General features: G+C 53.0%; 1 protein-coding gene across 1 annotated transcript; it reads right to left on the reverse strand.

Annotated features, from left to right (window-relative positions):
* Nucleotides 1–4,350: 4,350 nt before the first annotated feature.
* Nucleotides 4,351–6,210, reverse strand: LOC114486450 (uncharacterized). The gene is made up of 2 exons (XM_028490715.2): nt 5,739–6,210; nt 4,351–4,884 (listed from the first exon to the last, which is right to left on the reverse strand). The coding sequence occupies exons 1-2, from the start codon at nt 6,020–6,022 to the stop codon at nt 4,440–4,442; spliced, it is 729 nt and encodes a 242-aa protein (XP_028346516.1). The 5' UTR covers nt 6,023–6,210; the 3' UTR covers nt 4,351–4,439.
* Between the last annotated feature and the right edge of the window lie 7,072 nt (nt 6,211–13,282).

Consider the following 13,282-nt stretch of genomic DNA (forward strand, 5'->3'; position numbering starts at 1 on the left):
TCATTTTGCAGGCAGTTTAGGTTTTGTTGCCATCATTTTAAAGAAGTCATCTGTGAAATCTTGGTTTTTTGAAAAAGTTCCTGCTGTCCCTTGCAATTTAGCACTGAACCATAGGAGTTCTAAATCAGGGTTTATTTCCTTTCTGTTTTTTCTTTATTCTAGACGGCTTATAATTTACCTAGCTGACTGAAGGGCTAAGAAATGATAACTAAAATTCCCATTTCATCTGTGGAGAAGAAAAAATTTCAACTGACTTATATTAGCATTTCGGCATTATTTAAATTTTTTAAAAATAAACATTTAACAGTTTTTAAAGTTTAAAATCGCTTTAAATTCTTAACAGCTAAATTCTGCTTAGATATAATTCAAAAAGAATAATGACTATTTCAGGCCCCTATAAAGGATTGATAAGATACAAAAAAATTCTTCACAAAAAAATCGAGGCTTTTCAACTATGAAAGGAAGGCATTCCTTGAAAATTGAGGGAGTGAAACTCTTCAGATTTTCTGATGTCTTTTAATTCTTGTGGAAATTGGTACCTCCTTCTACCAGAAGCTGTTAAAGTCCAAATTCTAATATATCTTTAATTGCTAAAAAAAAATTGCTATGAGCCATACAATAGATTCTTCACAAAAGTGTTAATTTCCCAATTTATGATGACTCCATTATAGAAATTGCAGAATTGAGCAAGCTAAATAAATAAATTCAGCACCCACATCTTTTTGAAAGGTAGTGTTGAATTTTTTAAAATTTAGTTTGTCCTGTGCTTTTTCTCATTCCTTATATGAGGCCAAGAATCTAGCTTTGGCATTTGATATATGCATATATAACCAGGGATATTGGCCGTTCATCTTTAATTCATATTTTCTGATTTGTGTTGTTACTAGTTTGGAATGAAAAATATTCATTGTAATTCCTCATCTGTAAGGGAAAATTTTTCATACTAACATGTACGTATAATATACAGTATAGTCACATATTTATATACATGATCAAACACATTAATTTAGACTTCTGGTTGTTTAAAGCTCCCCTATTAATTGAAAAATATTAATTAACTCCTTAAAGAATGCTCTCAGGGTTGACAGACTTTTTTTGATACATATGCACAGGTAACATCATGGAAAGTGAACGTGTGGACTTCCAAAATGTGTTAAATATGATAAAACAGCTGCTCACAGAAAGTTTCTAACCAGACAGGTGATTGCATGGGTGTGGAGCCCCACCCGGCATGCAACTGATCACTGTCAGCTGCGGGCACACTAAGTCTGTTCTTTGTGTGTATATATATTTTATATATATATATATATATATATATACACTATATATATATATATTTACTTTTTTTTTTTTTAAAGAAAGAAGATATAGAAATGCTCTCCCAGCATGCTTTTTTTTTTTTTTTGCAGGGGGAGGCTTGGCTAGTAATGCAGTATCCTGCCCTGTGCTCTGTTCCTCACATATGCTTGTCCCATGGCCAGAGTTTCATTTCTGTTGCTAGTTAACTCAAAAACTGAGTAAACTAAAGCAAAAGATTTTGAAAAACGCTTCATTATGTGTGGAAGGAAAGAATCCTTTCTGCGGATGCTCGCTCACTTTTCCTTAACCAGCCTGAGACCCTGTAAACTGTTTAACTGCTCTGAAGGCTTCTGTCCGCTCTCCTCAACTCTCTCCATAAGAAAAAAAAAAATGTTTACCCAAGGTAAATTGATACTAATTAACAGGTTTTGGGGTAAATAATTGAGAGTAAAAGTGAAGGCTTCGTAAAGTAGGAGTACAAGTTATTACGAAACAGAGGTATCAAAATGGAATCCCAAACCTACAAACTACTTGGAGACAAAGGCAAAAAGAAAAAAAAAAAAATCATAAGCCTGTTCTGCCTTTCCACACGGTACCCAGAGCTCCTTAGAGGCTGCTCAAAAGGACACATTGTCTGGGATGACTGAAGAAGTGGCATCTTACCCACGAGCCGCCACAAACTGGCCATCTCCGGTTTACCGGGCTAGTTTTAAAAGCATGAGAGTCTTGGGTGGGCAATGTCGAATGTCCAAAACCCCAGTGAAAGTGTAAGTTTTCACTCACACTCATCCTGCTTGCTTTAATTAGATTAAATGCATCTGTTTACTAAGTCCTTGTAATGTCTTGGATACCGAAAATTTTAAACTATTAAAACGTCGCTAGGTTAAGAAAAGGGAAACTACACTCAAGTGCCCCATCCTTGTGAGGCTGGGCTTCGGCCGAAGGCTGAGCCGGGGCATAGCAGGAAGTGGCCGGCCGCATTCCCATTAGGCAAATCTTGGGAGAAATCAGGAAAAAATAACTGTATAAGGCTGATACTATAAACATCCTGGTATAGCGAGAGCCTTCCTAGGACTTATTTGTCAAATATCTGACCGCGGGCATGGTGCGGCCCACAGGCAGAGACCAAGTTCTTCCTCTAGGAAAGCTGTCCATCAGCATATTCTTCTACAAAGTCAATTCCCAGGCTTCCGTTTTGCTAATGTGAGCACGCTTTTTAATATTATTTACTTTGAATAATATAATGTGATAGCGAGTTGGGAAGAGACTTAAAAAACCTGAAACCTGAAAAATACCCCATAGAATTACCTGAGTGCTATTATTTTCCTTGCATAAAGCAGAATTTGATTTTTGAATTTGCAACCAAATTATATGTAAATCCTTGCCAAGCAGAGAGAGGATAAAAAAGAGTGTGTGTTCTTGGATATTATTCTGACTCACCCAATTTCTTGTTTTACCAAATAAAAACTGGGAGGAGGAAAAAGGCATTAAATTAACTTATTACTGTGTGTGAAAGCCAGTAAAAAAAAAAATCAGCTAATAAAAAGGTTAGCAAGCCGCTATGATTATACAATGATTTCAGGTGAAAATTACAAAGCTAATATACTGGCATTTAGTCACTGCCTTCAGTAATGATACAGTTGTCAAATTTGTATTTGTGCCAATGGAACAAAAGTTGTAAGTGGCATAATGGAAGATAATCTCTTTTTCTTTGTGGCTTTTTTAATTCAATGTTTATTCCACCCATTTAATCACACAACATATATCACATTAGTTATAATATTTATAGTGTTTAGGAAAGTGATTATAAATAGATTATAGTGTGGTTGTTGGGTGTACTGATTGTAGTATTTGTGTGTGTGTGTGTGTGTGTGAACATATCTCAAAGGTATGAAACATTTCTAGAGTTTGCACTTGGGAATGGTTTTACATGAGAATAGTAACCAGATATTTATTTCAAAATCCCCGTTTGGTTGTTACCAGGCTTGCTCATTATTTTGGAAAAACAAGATTTGGTATCAAAGGGGCCTGGTACTTACAGCGTTTAGATCTCTGCCTTCAGCCCAGTCTGCGAAGCATTTCTGTTGTTTTAGAGTCTCCAGCGTTGCTAAACCACAAAATGTCTTTAATATGTTTTTTATAAAGTAGTTGAACCATACAGTAAAGATGGGGAAAGGGGGAATTTATAATGGCAGTTAGTGGTTGGGTTCTTCCTTGGCGTGGCTGGAGCAGGAGGGGGTGATAGCAGGATCTGTGTGGCTTTGGGGGGCTGCCCTGCACATAATCATCTCGTGGGAATGTGTCCTCTTACTCCCCACGTCCTAGTCAGGGCTGGGAACTGTAATAGTGAAGAAAATTATAAAGGACAAGAGAGACTGGTTTTCTCTGCCGTATTGCTAGAACGTGGGTACGGCATTCCTGAGTCTCAGGCTGTCCTTTCCAGAGTCCTTTTCGGAGGAAGGAGGAGCACAGAATTCCTGGGCTTCCCAAGCTGGACCCCATAGTCCTGGAAGCTGGGAGGGCCACCCTGGACCTTCCTCAGGGAAAGAGTGAAACTCACCCCCTTGAGAAATCACCCCTGCTTGGGCTCTCTCGGCTTGGTGTCAGCAGCCGTGGAAAGTGAAAGTTGGTCAGGATTTCGGTGAGAAGATTAACCAGAAAACATTTCTACTCCACTTTCTAAAACTGAATTTTCTCATGGGGGTGGGTGGGGGGGAGCTATCCCTAGCAAGAATAGGCCACAGTAAGATTCTAACAAATAGGAAAGTAATTTTGGAAGATTTCTTAATGGATCCTGTTTTTTCCCCCTCCCCAAATTGTATGTCATACGGTGGTGGCAGTGATGTGTGTGTGTGTCTAGCACAATTCAAGGCCAAGGTCATGGGGGTCTAGGGAGCATCCAGGGTGGGTCAGTGGGCAACAGAGGCCCTGGCCGAGCTGCTCCAGCTCAGCCTCGCCCCATGGCCAGTGCCCCTGCCTGGGCCATCCAATCCAAGGTGGAATGAAGTTTCCTGGGAAGCAGGGCACACGAGGAACTTTTGAATTTACCAATGGCATAAAAAGTATATATATTTTTATGACAACGGGCAAGTTTCAATTGGTTGACAGAAATGGCGAGATGTGACGTCAAGGGACACTGGTTAGAATGCCAAGGCCGGCTGGGGGGGGGGGCGGGGAGACAGGCACAGAGAGACACTGGGATGGGGCCCAGGAGGCCTTCTTTCTCTCGGGCCCCTGTCGCGGGCATCCGGGGACAACCAGGTCCATCTGGCTCCGAGAGAGGGCATGCCCAGGCAGGGGGATGGGGTCCGAGCACAGCGACCCCGTGTCGGCGTCCCTAAGCGCCAGAAACCACTCAGGCGCTCCTGCGGAGCAGGCAGAAAAAGCAGCTGCGGCCTTCTTGTCACTCTAACCAGTGTCCGGACCCTGGAGCCCGGCTGGTCGCGACCGCGGGAGAGGGCGCGGGAAGGAACCGCGCGGCCGTGGGCAGCAGTGTCGTCGTCCGGCTCCAAGATAGCAAAGCTGCGGCCTAGAACTTCTCCCCGCAGCTCCTGCGCCCTGGGCCGGGGGAGCAGGAAGTTGTTTCTGCGGGGAAGGAAGAGAGCGAGGTTGGAGCCGGGCAGCGGCTCCGGGCACGGTGCCCCCGCCCATCCCATGCCTCCCCGGGCACCGTGAGGGCCCCCCCCTCCACCAGGCACCTTGCGCCCCCCCATCTCTGGGCACAGTGCGCTGCCCCCCTCCACTTCACAGGATCCTCTGCACCCCGCCTCCCACCGCACTGGGCAGCGCGGCCCTCCCGCAGCCGGGCGGGCAGTGTTGGGACGAGCCGCCGCGGGGTCCTCCTGGTGCGCGCCCTGCCCCGGGGGAAGCCCGCTGCCACCGTCGACCCCAAGCCCTGCCCCGGAGCCTCGTCTAGAACTCCACGGCGAACACTAGTCTCGCAGGGAGGAGCCCGGAGACCTGGCCGCACTCCGCGGCGCGCACGGGGCTGCGGTCAGGCCAGGGACCGTGGGTTCGCCCCGGGTCCCCAAGCCGGGCCCGAGCGTGCGCGCGCGCGCCCCGCTGCCCGCAATCATGGCAGCCGGCGCCTCGGAGCGCAGCCGCCGAGCGCGCTCCGGCAGCCGCCTCGGTGCCAGGGCGGCGGGGGCGGGCCGCGGCCGGGGCGTGCGGGCTGCCGGGCGCGAAGCAGAAGGCTGATGAGTCCCCGCGGCACGGTGCCCCCTACCCCGCGGGGGCAGGCGGCCGGGGCCGCGCGGGCGGGGAGCCCCTGGGGCGGCGTGCCCGCGGGGGCGCGCACGCGGGGCTGCGGGCCCAGGCGCGGGGCCCGGGCGGCGAATCCGCTGCTCGCGCCGCCCGCCCCGCCCGCGCGCGCCGGCCCCGGGAGGAGGGTGCGCGGCGGAGGGGGGGGGAGTCGGGGAGGGGCCGCGCCCGGTCCTCACCCGCAGCGGGCACGGCCGGGGGCCCCGGGCGGCCTTGTTGGTATTCCGGGCACAGCCGAAGCCCTGACCTCCCCGCGGAACAGGGGCGCCCGGGAGCGCGTCACGGCCGCTGCCCCCGGGCGGTCTCCCCGGGCTGCGGGGCCGTAGGCGCCTTGCTCCCCCCCCAACCCGTCCCCTCCTCTCCAGGTCCCCCGTACCCCCTCCCCCGCCCTGATCCGGCGGCGAAGGGGTGGGCAGGGAAACGCGCTCTCTGGGACAGGTGCCAACTCCGAGACAAAAGACATAAAATAGGCGGCAACGGGGGAAGCGCGGCCGGCGCGCTCGGGCGGGGACGGAGGCGCCGCGGGGGCCGCATCCTCGGTGCCGACCCGGGAAAGTTTGGGAAGTCGCCGCGGCGGCTTCGCAGCGGCGGGGGACACACGGGCCGGGCCGCCCTCCGCGCCGCGCTCGCTCTCTCCGCGCCGCTGCTGAATAATTCATGGCGCGGCCGCCGGCCATTAGCATGCACCGGGCGCGCGGCGCGTCTGTGCCCGGCCGCCGCCGCCGCATTCGGCGCCCCGGCCGCACTAGACGAGCGGCCGCGCGGAGGCCGGGCCCGCGTTGTCCCCGCGCTCGCCCGCCGGTCCGCCGGCCCGGCGCCTTTCATTGTGCCCCGGGCCCGCGCCGCCCGGCCGTCCGGTGACCGTCCGCACCCCGCAGCGCGCCCGACGGCCCAGCGCTGGAAGTTCAGGCCCGCGGAGCCCGGCCGCCCGCCCCGGGATGCACGTGAACTTGGAGAAAGTCGCGGGGCGCGCCGGCGCGGACCTCCGCTGCAGGGCGTGGGCGCCCCCGGCCCCGCGCGCTTTCGTTTTCGTCCGGGACAAAGGTCCCTCGCGGCGCAGGTCGCGAACGTGGAGATCGTATCCTGCGGGCCACTCTGCGGGGAGGTCCGGTCGTTCAACACAGGGAAGCCGGAGCCGGGAGAAGTGGAGCAGCGCGGTCCGAGGCGCGGTGCGGGACCAGGGGAGTGGGGCCTGGCCGCGCGCTTCGCCCGCGCCGTCCCGGAGCTGTCCCACCCTGCCAAGAGTTGTGGGAGATGGCACTGCTTTGCTCTCTGCCCTTTCGCCGCGTGAAGGAGAGAGTCACTTGGAACCCACGACTCAGACCGATGGCCGAGGGCCTGTGCAGCCGTGGGCACGATAGCGCAGCGCCGGCTGCGTCCGGGCGCGTCCCTCCGGCAAGGGCAGAGCGCCCCTGTCTCGATTGGGTTCACTCTCGATTCTTGAGGCCGGTAAGTGCATTTCTCACTTTCGCTACTTAGTGAATATTTAAATATTAATGAAGGGATTTCTAAGAAGAGCCCTTCTGTAGGGCAGGCCTTCCACAGACCAGGGGACCCGGGAAGGAGGTTGTTCTTGAAGCTGAAGCCGCACCAGCTTGCAAGAACTCCATGGCCGTCATTAAAATTCTGGAACTTGGAATTTGTGAAATACAGCTTCTGATCTCAGGTGTGTGCAGGCCATTTGCCAGAGGGAATTTTGTTGAACACATAAAATACCGTTAGCAGGCATCTTACATAGAATAGAAGGAGAAGAGAACACATCTGTTTTTAGATTAGATGTGTTCGGAAAGGTTACTTGGAAGCTGCAGTCCAGCAGTGCTTCTTATTTTTTTCTGCTGGTCAGGCATTTATGGAGAGCTGGTTTAGGGCGGCCCTCGGTCAAGCGCTGGCCGATTGGGCCGGTGGAGTGAAAGCCCTGTGCGTGGAAGCTGCTGTTTATGGTGGCATAAAACGAGAAACAACTCATAACTTTTCATAATAAATCCCCCTTTATAGGTGGGTCACACACGGGCCCAGCCGGCAGCCCTGGGGAATTTGTGGGGAGCAAGAAAGGGGGTGGAGGAATGCACATTGGCCGTAATTACAGGGTTTTAAGGTAACACTGAAATTAATTTCTTCAAAGTTGGGCTTCAGAGGCCAAGGCAGTCTCTGCAGGCCAGCACTGTGTTCATTTTATTTTAGTTTGTTGGTTCTAGCTGTTTGGGATTTTCAAATGCTTGTTTGTACTTGCGTGTACCTATCCTGTTAAAATGAAACCTGTAACTGGGGGGATTAACCCGGGTTTTGATATGACCGTATCGCAGGTGTGATTTCCCCTTGACTCTCCCCCATCTTACTGATGTGGTTTGGACAGCCTTGCTGGGTGCCTTGACCACAAAATAATGGGGAGGGGGGCCTGTTTCCATAACACCCCGGAGTGTGAGCTGGCAGTCGGAGGCCGTGTTTCCGGGAACGTGGACAGAGGCCTGAGTAGCCCAGGCCTGCCTCATGTCTCCCTCTCCCCGGGCTGCCTGGTTTCCAGATCTGAGGGCAGAACCCAGAGGGACAACAAGACCACTTCAGTAAGGTCTTGCCCACCTGGCACCGAGGCTGAAAGTTTGCTTCGTACGGTAGAGCTATCCTCGCCATCTTTTTTTGCTAGGCCATCCTCTGCTCCCTCGGTCCGCTGTTTTACATTTGTATTTATGACTTTATCAGAGGCAGTTAGCAGACGTGAAACCCGGGGGTGGGACATTGGGGAGTGATCTCGGAAACCGGGGCGCAGCTGCGGAAGGCATGCCGGTTCGGCCGGGAGCTGCTGCTTGCCGTGGCATTGGCGGTGACGGGTTAGTAATTACGGAAAGCCCAGCTTCTGTCCGGGCCTCGCCTGTAAAACGCGGGAGACGTTTTCCCAGGTCCACAGATGACCCGTAGTGTAGCACACGATGGGCAGGGATGGTGTGGCGTTCTGCTCAGACAGAAGGTTGGGCATCCCCCAGGATTAAAACAGACCCCAAAACAAGGGGCATGGGTTGCTCCCTCTCCACGGGCCTACGGGCCAGACACTGGGAGCGGGGAGAGACCTGAGCATCCGAGGAGCCACCCCCAGGGCCACTCAGTGGGGGGTTGCTGTTCGTCACAGCTCCAGAGGCCCATCGCCTGCCCCATGTGTGCCCCGGGCAAAGGGAATGTGATGGGGCTGAGAGTCCACTGCCAACATCGGGGCCTGCCCCGCGGGTGGAGGCCCTGCCTCGGCACCAAGCCATCCTGTCCTGCCTTTGTCCTTGTCCTTAGAGCCAGCCCAGTTCCACCGGAGACTCCCAGTGGAGACCCGGGTCCCGCCAGGGACTTCTTACTATGTTGGGATGTCTCACCCGGATAAAAATGTATTTTTGAGGACAAGGACACAAGACGAGGTTCGGAAAATGAAACTGGCGCCTGTCTGGTTTTTATCACTCTGGATTTAAGGGAAAGAATGTGCTAAGCAGGGGACAGGGTCTTATGGACCGTGGCGGGCTGGCGAGAGGATGGCCCTCGTGTTCTTGTTTTTGTTTTCAACCAGGGCCGGGCCCGGCGTGGCCCCTGGCCTGCACTGGGGCCTTACCGTGCCCTGCCTCTGGCCGCTTGCGGCCCCCGATTCTGGCCTGGGCGTCCCCAGGGTGTGGGTGAAGCTGGCTGTCCAGGTCTCACGCGCTGCCCGAACAGGTGCAGACAGCATCTTGCTTGGCTCCGCGGAAACAGCAGGGAGCTTTGCGGCAGGGCTACTTTCGGGTCCCTGTGGTCACCATGGATGATGCCGTGCCCGGGTCTCACTTGCTCCCATCCTCACCCCGGCGTGGACGAGGCCTGACCGGAAGGCAGAAGGTGGGGCCCAGGGAGGGGCCAGAGCGCTTTGCCCACCCTGACGGGCACCCTGCCTGGGTGGGTGCTCCTTGGCGTCCCGGGGAAACCGACATGTGCCCCAAGCGAGGGACAGTGCTCGGGAAGGGAAGGAGGCCCCAGAGGCCGGGCAGGAAAACATCTTAAAAGTATCACACCTGGCTGTTGTCGGGCTGGGAGGGTGTTATCTGCATGTCTGGGGAGAACAGAGAATGCCCTTGCAGAAATCCTGTGAAGCAGGGGCGGTGTCCTAGCTCACGTCCAGGCAGCTCCCCTCCGGCCCCCACCCCTGGCTCACCATGGGACCCTGGACAAGTGGCATCACCTCCCGGGACTGCACCCCAAGCTCTAGAGCAAGAATAAGAATCCCGACCTCAGAGGGTCATTCGGAAGGTTCAGACAACATTATTTCCACAGACCACGGTTCTTGGCACGTGGCAGGGCCGCCATAAATGACTGTTGTAATTGTTTTCGTTGTAAGTAGTAATCGCCATTTTTATTGCTAGTTATTATTATATTTTTGAGTTTCTAAGAAGCAGGGAACCTAGTTTTGGTTTCATTAGAAAGGACATCTGAGAGTTTACCATCCCCACCCCCCAGGCGGTAGCGAAAGTGAACCTTGGTATTTTCAACGTAGGCTGTCAGGAGCTTGCAAAGCCAGGGCTTCCCTTATCACAGGGACTTGGCTTAGGGACATGCTTACGGTGGAGGTGCCCCTTCCTCGGCACCCAGGAAGTCGAGACCTCCCCAATGATGGCACCCGAGGAGCCCACCTGGGCGCTGGCCCCAGGGGGCTGACCAGAGAAAGACAAGGGCAAGACATCCTGACTCAGGGGTCCAGAGCGGCCCACCCCCGCCGCCAGCCTCCTTGTGGGCAACGCAGGTAGCAGCTGGCTGGGAGGGTTTCGCCACTCTGACGAGCTATTTGTTCTTTGGCCCCATACAAGCGAACGTTTACCGAAACGCTTTTGCTTTGGGAGAATTTTCTGTCTCAGCTGATCATCCAGGAAGACCCAGCAAGATTGCCCTTTCTCAAAACATCTTGTTGGAACAAGAAAGAACCCCAGATGGCACCAGCCATGCTTTCTGATGTTATGGAGCCGAGGAGGGAGAAAAAGCAACAATTGTCTCCGGGCAAAGACAATGGACCTTTTATATGAAATATTTATTTTCAGGGCTGACCAATGTCCCGTTGGCTGGGCCAGTGGAGCGCCAGTGTCTGAGCATCACAGGTCCTGAGAACTCAGTCAGGGATGAGATTTACAGAAAAGGAAAAAAAGAAAGTCCCCTGACCTGTGGTTCTTGGGAAATTTCAGTGGGAATGTCTGGCTTTTTTTTTTTTTTTTTTTTTTTTAATTGAGTGGAGTTTAAACTTTCACAAGTTTATTTTTTCTTCCTCTGTGATTTCTTCTGCAAGGCCACAGGGGCATGTTGGCAAGCATTGGAAAGGTAGCCAGGTTTTGGATCGTGGGCTGGACAGAGCCTCCCTCGGGCCAGGCCTGGTCGGCCTTTGTCTGCTGGAAGGTCGCAGAATGGAAGTGAGACAAACTCACTTTGTCTGAGTTTAAGAAGAGGAAGGGTCTGTCCCCAGGGCGTGGGGGGAAAGCCACCAAGAGCAATTTTGGACAATGTTTGTGATTCTCTGGTGTCCTTCACTCCTCCCCTAATCCCGTTCTCCGATGAACTTGGGATCTGGCCTGACGTGGGGAAGCCACACATGGTCTCTCAGACACCCTTCCGGCCGGACAAGCCTGGCGGCCCGGGGTTGTGCCGGATGGACGTTTTCTGAAGAAATAGAAGGACCAGGATTTTACTCTGAGGCCTGCTTAGGAGCCATCTCCATCTTCCCTTTTCTGTGGCCGCCGGTGGTGCTAGAGCTGCCGACCCTGGCTCCTGCTCAAGGTCCAGCGTCAGTGCAGCCGGGAAGCCGCCCTGGGAAGCAAGGCCTGGATCCCAGGCTCACGTTAGGGACTCCGGGAGGAACTGATCAGGCTAGGGCTCGTGACGGCAACATCGGAGAATCAGTCTTCCTGGCGTTGGGAAGGCCGTGGTGGACAATCGGCCGAGACCCCCCCCACCAGCTTAGGGGGTCCTCAGACTGGTAGGTGGAGGACAGAAGAGGGAGTGGCCCGGATCAGGGTGGACGAAGAGGGGCCCCTCCCTGTCAGACTTCCCCTTTACCCCAAAGACTTTGTTGGCAAATTATAATATCTGGCTTCAAAAATGAGGTTTTGTTTTTAAAATTGCTGTTGCATCTTTAAAAAAAACAAAAATCCTGGAACCGCTTAGCTGTGGTCTGTTTCACCTTCTGCATTAACCGCCCCCCCTCCCAAAAAATGCTATGAAGAGAGTTCTCTTCGGGGGGTAACCGTAACAGTCTCTGAGGCCACGAGTAGAGTTGGTAAAATTGAAATGGAAAAGACTGAAATCTCCTGACATGAGGCAGGACAACCCTAAAACACAAGCTTTTATTTACTGGGTTTTCTGTTTGTTTGTTTGTTTGAATGGACAGGGGTTTGAAAGTAAAATGCTGCGAAGTCTCACTGTGAAATTTTGGATGGGAAACTTGCTTCAGTCCGGATTCAGGAGTCTTGCCTTTAGGGATGGCTCAGAATCCGTGTGGATAGATAAATCGGGCACCTCTGCAAACGGCCGGCCAGACCCACTGTTGAATCAGTGGCTAAGAGGTTTTCTGAGTAGATATATGAGCCCAGAGGTGATGGTTATTATTGCTAAATGAGCCTGGTAGTTGTGGTGAGAAAATGTGTGCATGGGATGTACAAAGTAAAGGCCAAATTTTCTTTTTCTGTTTCTGGAGTAATAGAATTTCCCCTTAAGATGAAAAAAAAAGAACGTTGCCCCGGTTTCTAAAGGCAGGGCTGGGTTTTTCTGTGAATCGCCCTTCCTTTAATTCTAGGATTTCAGATGGTTACGAAGAGCATTTAGCTGAAATATTTACCTGCTGATTTGGGGCTCTTAAATCTAGATTCGTCTTTCATGTGTTTAAGAGCGATATTTACATTCAAATCAGCCTTTTATAATTACATTTTAAATTATAATGAAATGATGGAGCCGGGGGCTTCAGTCCTCCATATGTTTTAACAGTAAGAGACGCTCTGGTGGGTTGCATATCACATCACCAGCCCTGGGCTCCGAGCAGGCGTGAGCAGGCACCAGCCACGCAGATGCTGGCCTGCAGGGCCACATGTGTGTCCTGAGCATGTCAGGGTCCATGCATGTCACCTGCGGAGCCTTCCCCACCCTGCCAGGAGGAGAAGGGCTTGCGGATGGGGATTCTGGCCCCGGCACTGTGGCGTGGCTGCCAGACCTCACAGCATGCAGTTGCATCCGAGAAGGGCCTGGTTTGGGCCTGGCTGTCCCTGCGCCCTGGCTGATGTCTTGTGTCCCGGACCCCACGCTGGCCCGCAGGCCTTGGGGCGGAGGCCTTTATCTCCTGGGCAGCCAGCTGGGCACAGCAGCGGCCACTTCTGGTCGTGGTGTTTGTGTATGTTTGTGTGTGTGTGTGTGTGCGTGTGTGTGTGTGTCGGGGAGGCCGGGTGAGGGAGGGTGCCCACCTCCTCCTTTCAGGACGGCCCCCAAACGGCCCCACGGTTTTCAGTGGCTTTCCCCACGGATCATGGGGGACCCTCTCCTCCCGGGGCCAGGCTGTTGGCAGCCGTGCCAAGCCGTTCCTGGAATGGAATTCCCAGCGTTCCTGGTCGGGCGCGTGGCATCGGAATCCTACCTGCTTTGTCTCTGGCATCAGCTGGTGAGCTAGTCACGTGGCCGTGTGCGTGAGACCAGAGCCCGAAGATCAGAGGGCTCCTCCTGGCCTCTTCCTTCTCGCTCCCCCCCACCCCCCCGG

Source organism: Physeter macrocephalus, chromosome 6 (assembly GCF_002837175.3).
Source record: "Physeter macrocephalus isolate SW-GA chromosome 6, ASM283717v5, whole genome shotgun sequence".
Classification (NCBI taxonomy): Eukaryota; Metazoa; Chordata; class Mammalia; order Artiodactyla; family Physeteridae; genus Physeter; species Physeter macrocephalus.

What these genes read in the sequence shown, in the direction of transcription:
- LOC114486450 (XM_028490715.2), bottom strand. Translation starts at nt 6,022, where the DNA reads ATGTCTTTTGTCTCGGAGTTGGCACCTGTCCCAGAGAGCGCGTTTCCC. An exon ending in CCCGGCCGTGCCCGCTGCGG is followed by an intron (nt 4,885 to 5,738) that starts GTGAGGACCGGG and finishes CCTTCCCCGCAG; the next exon opens with AAACAACTTCCTGCTCCCCC.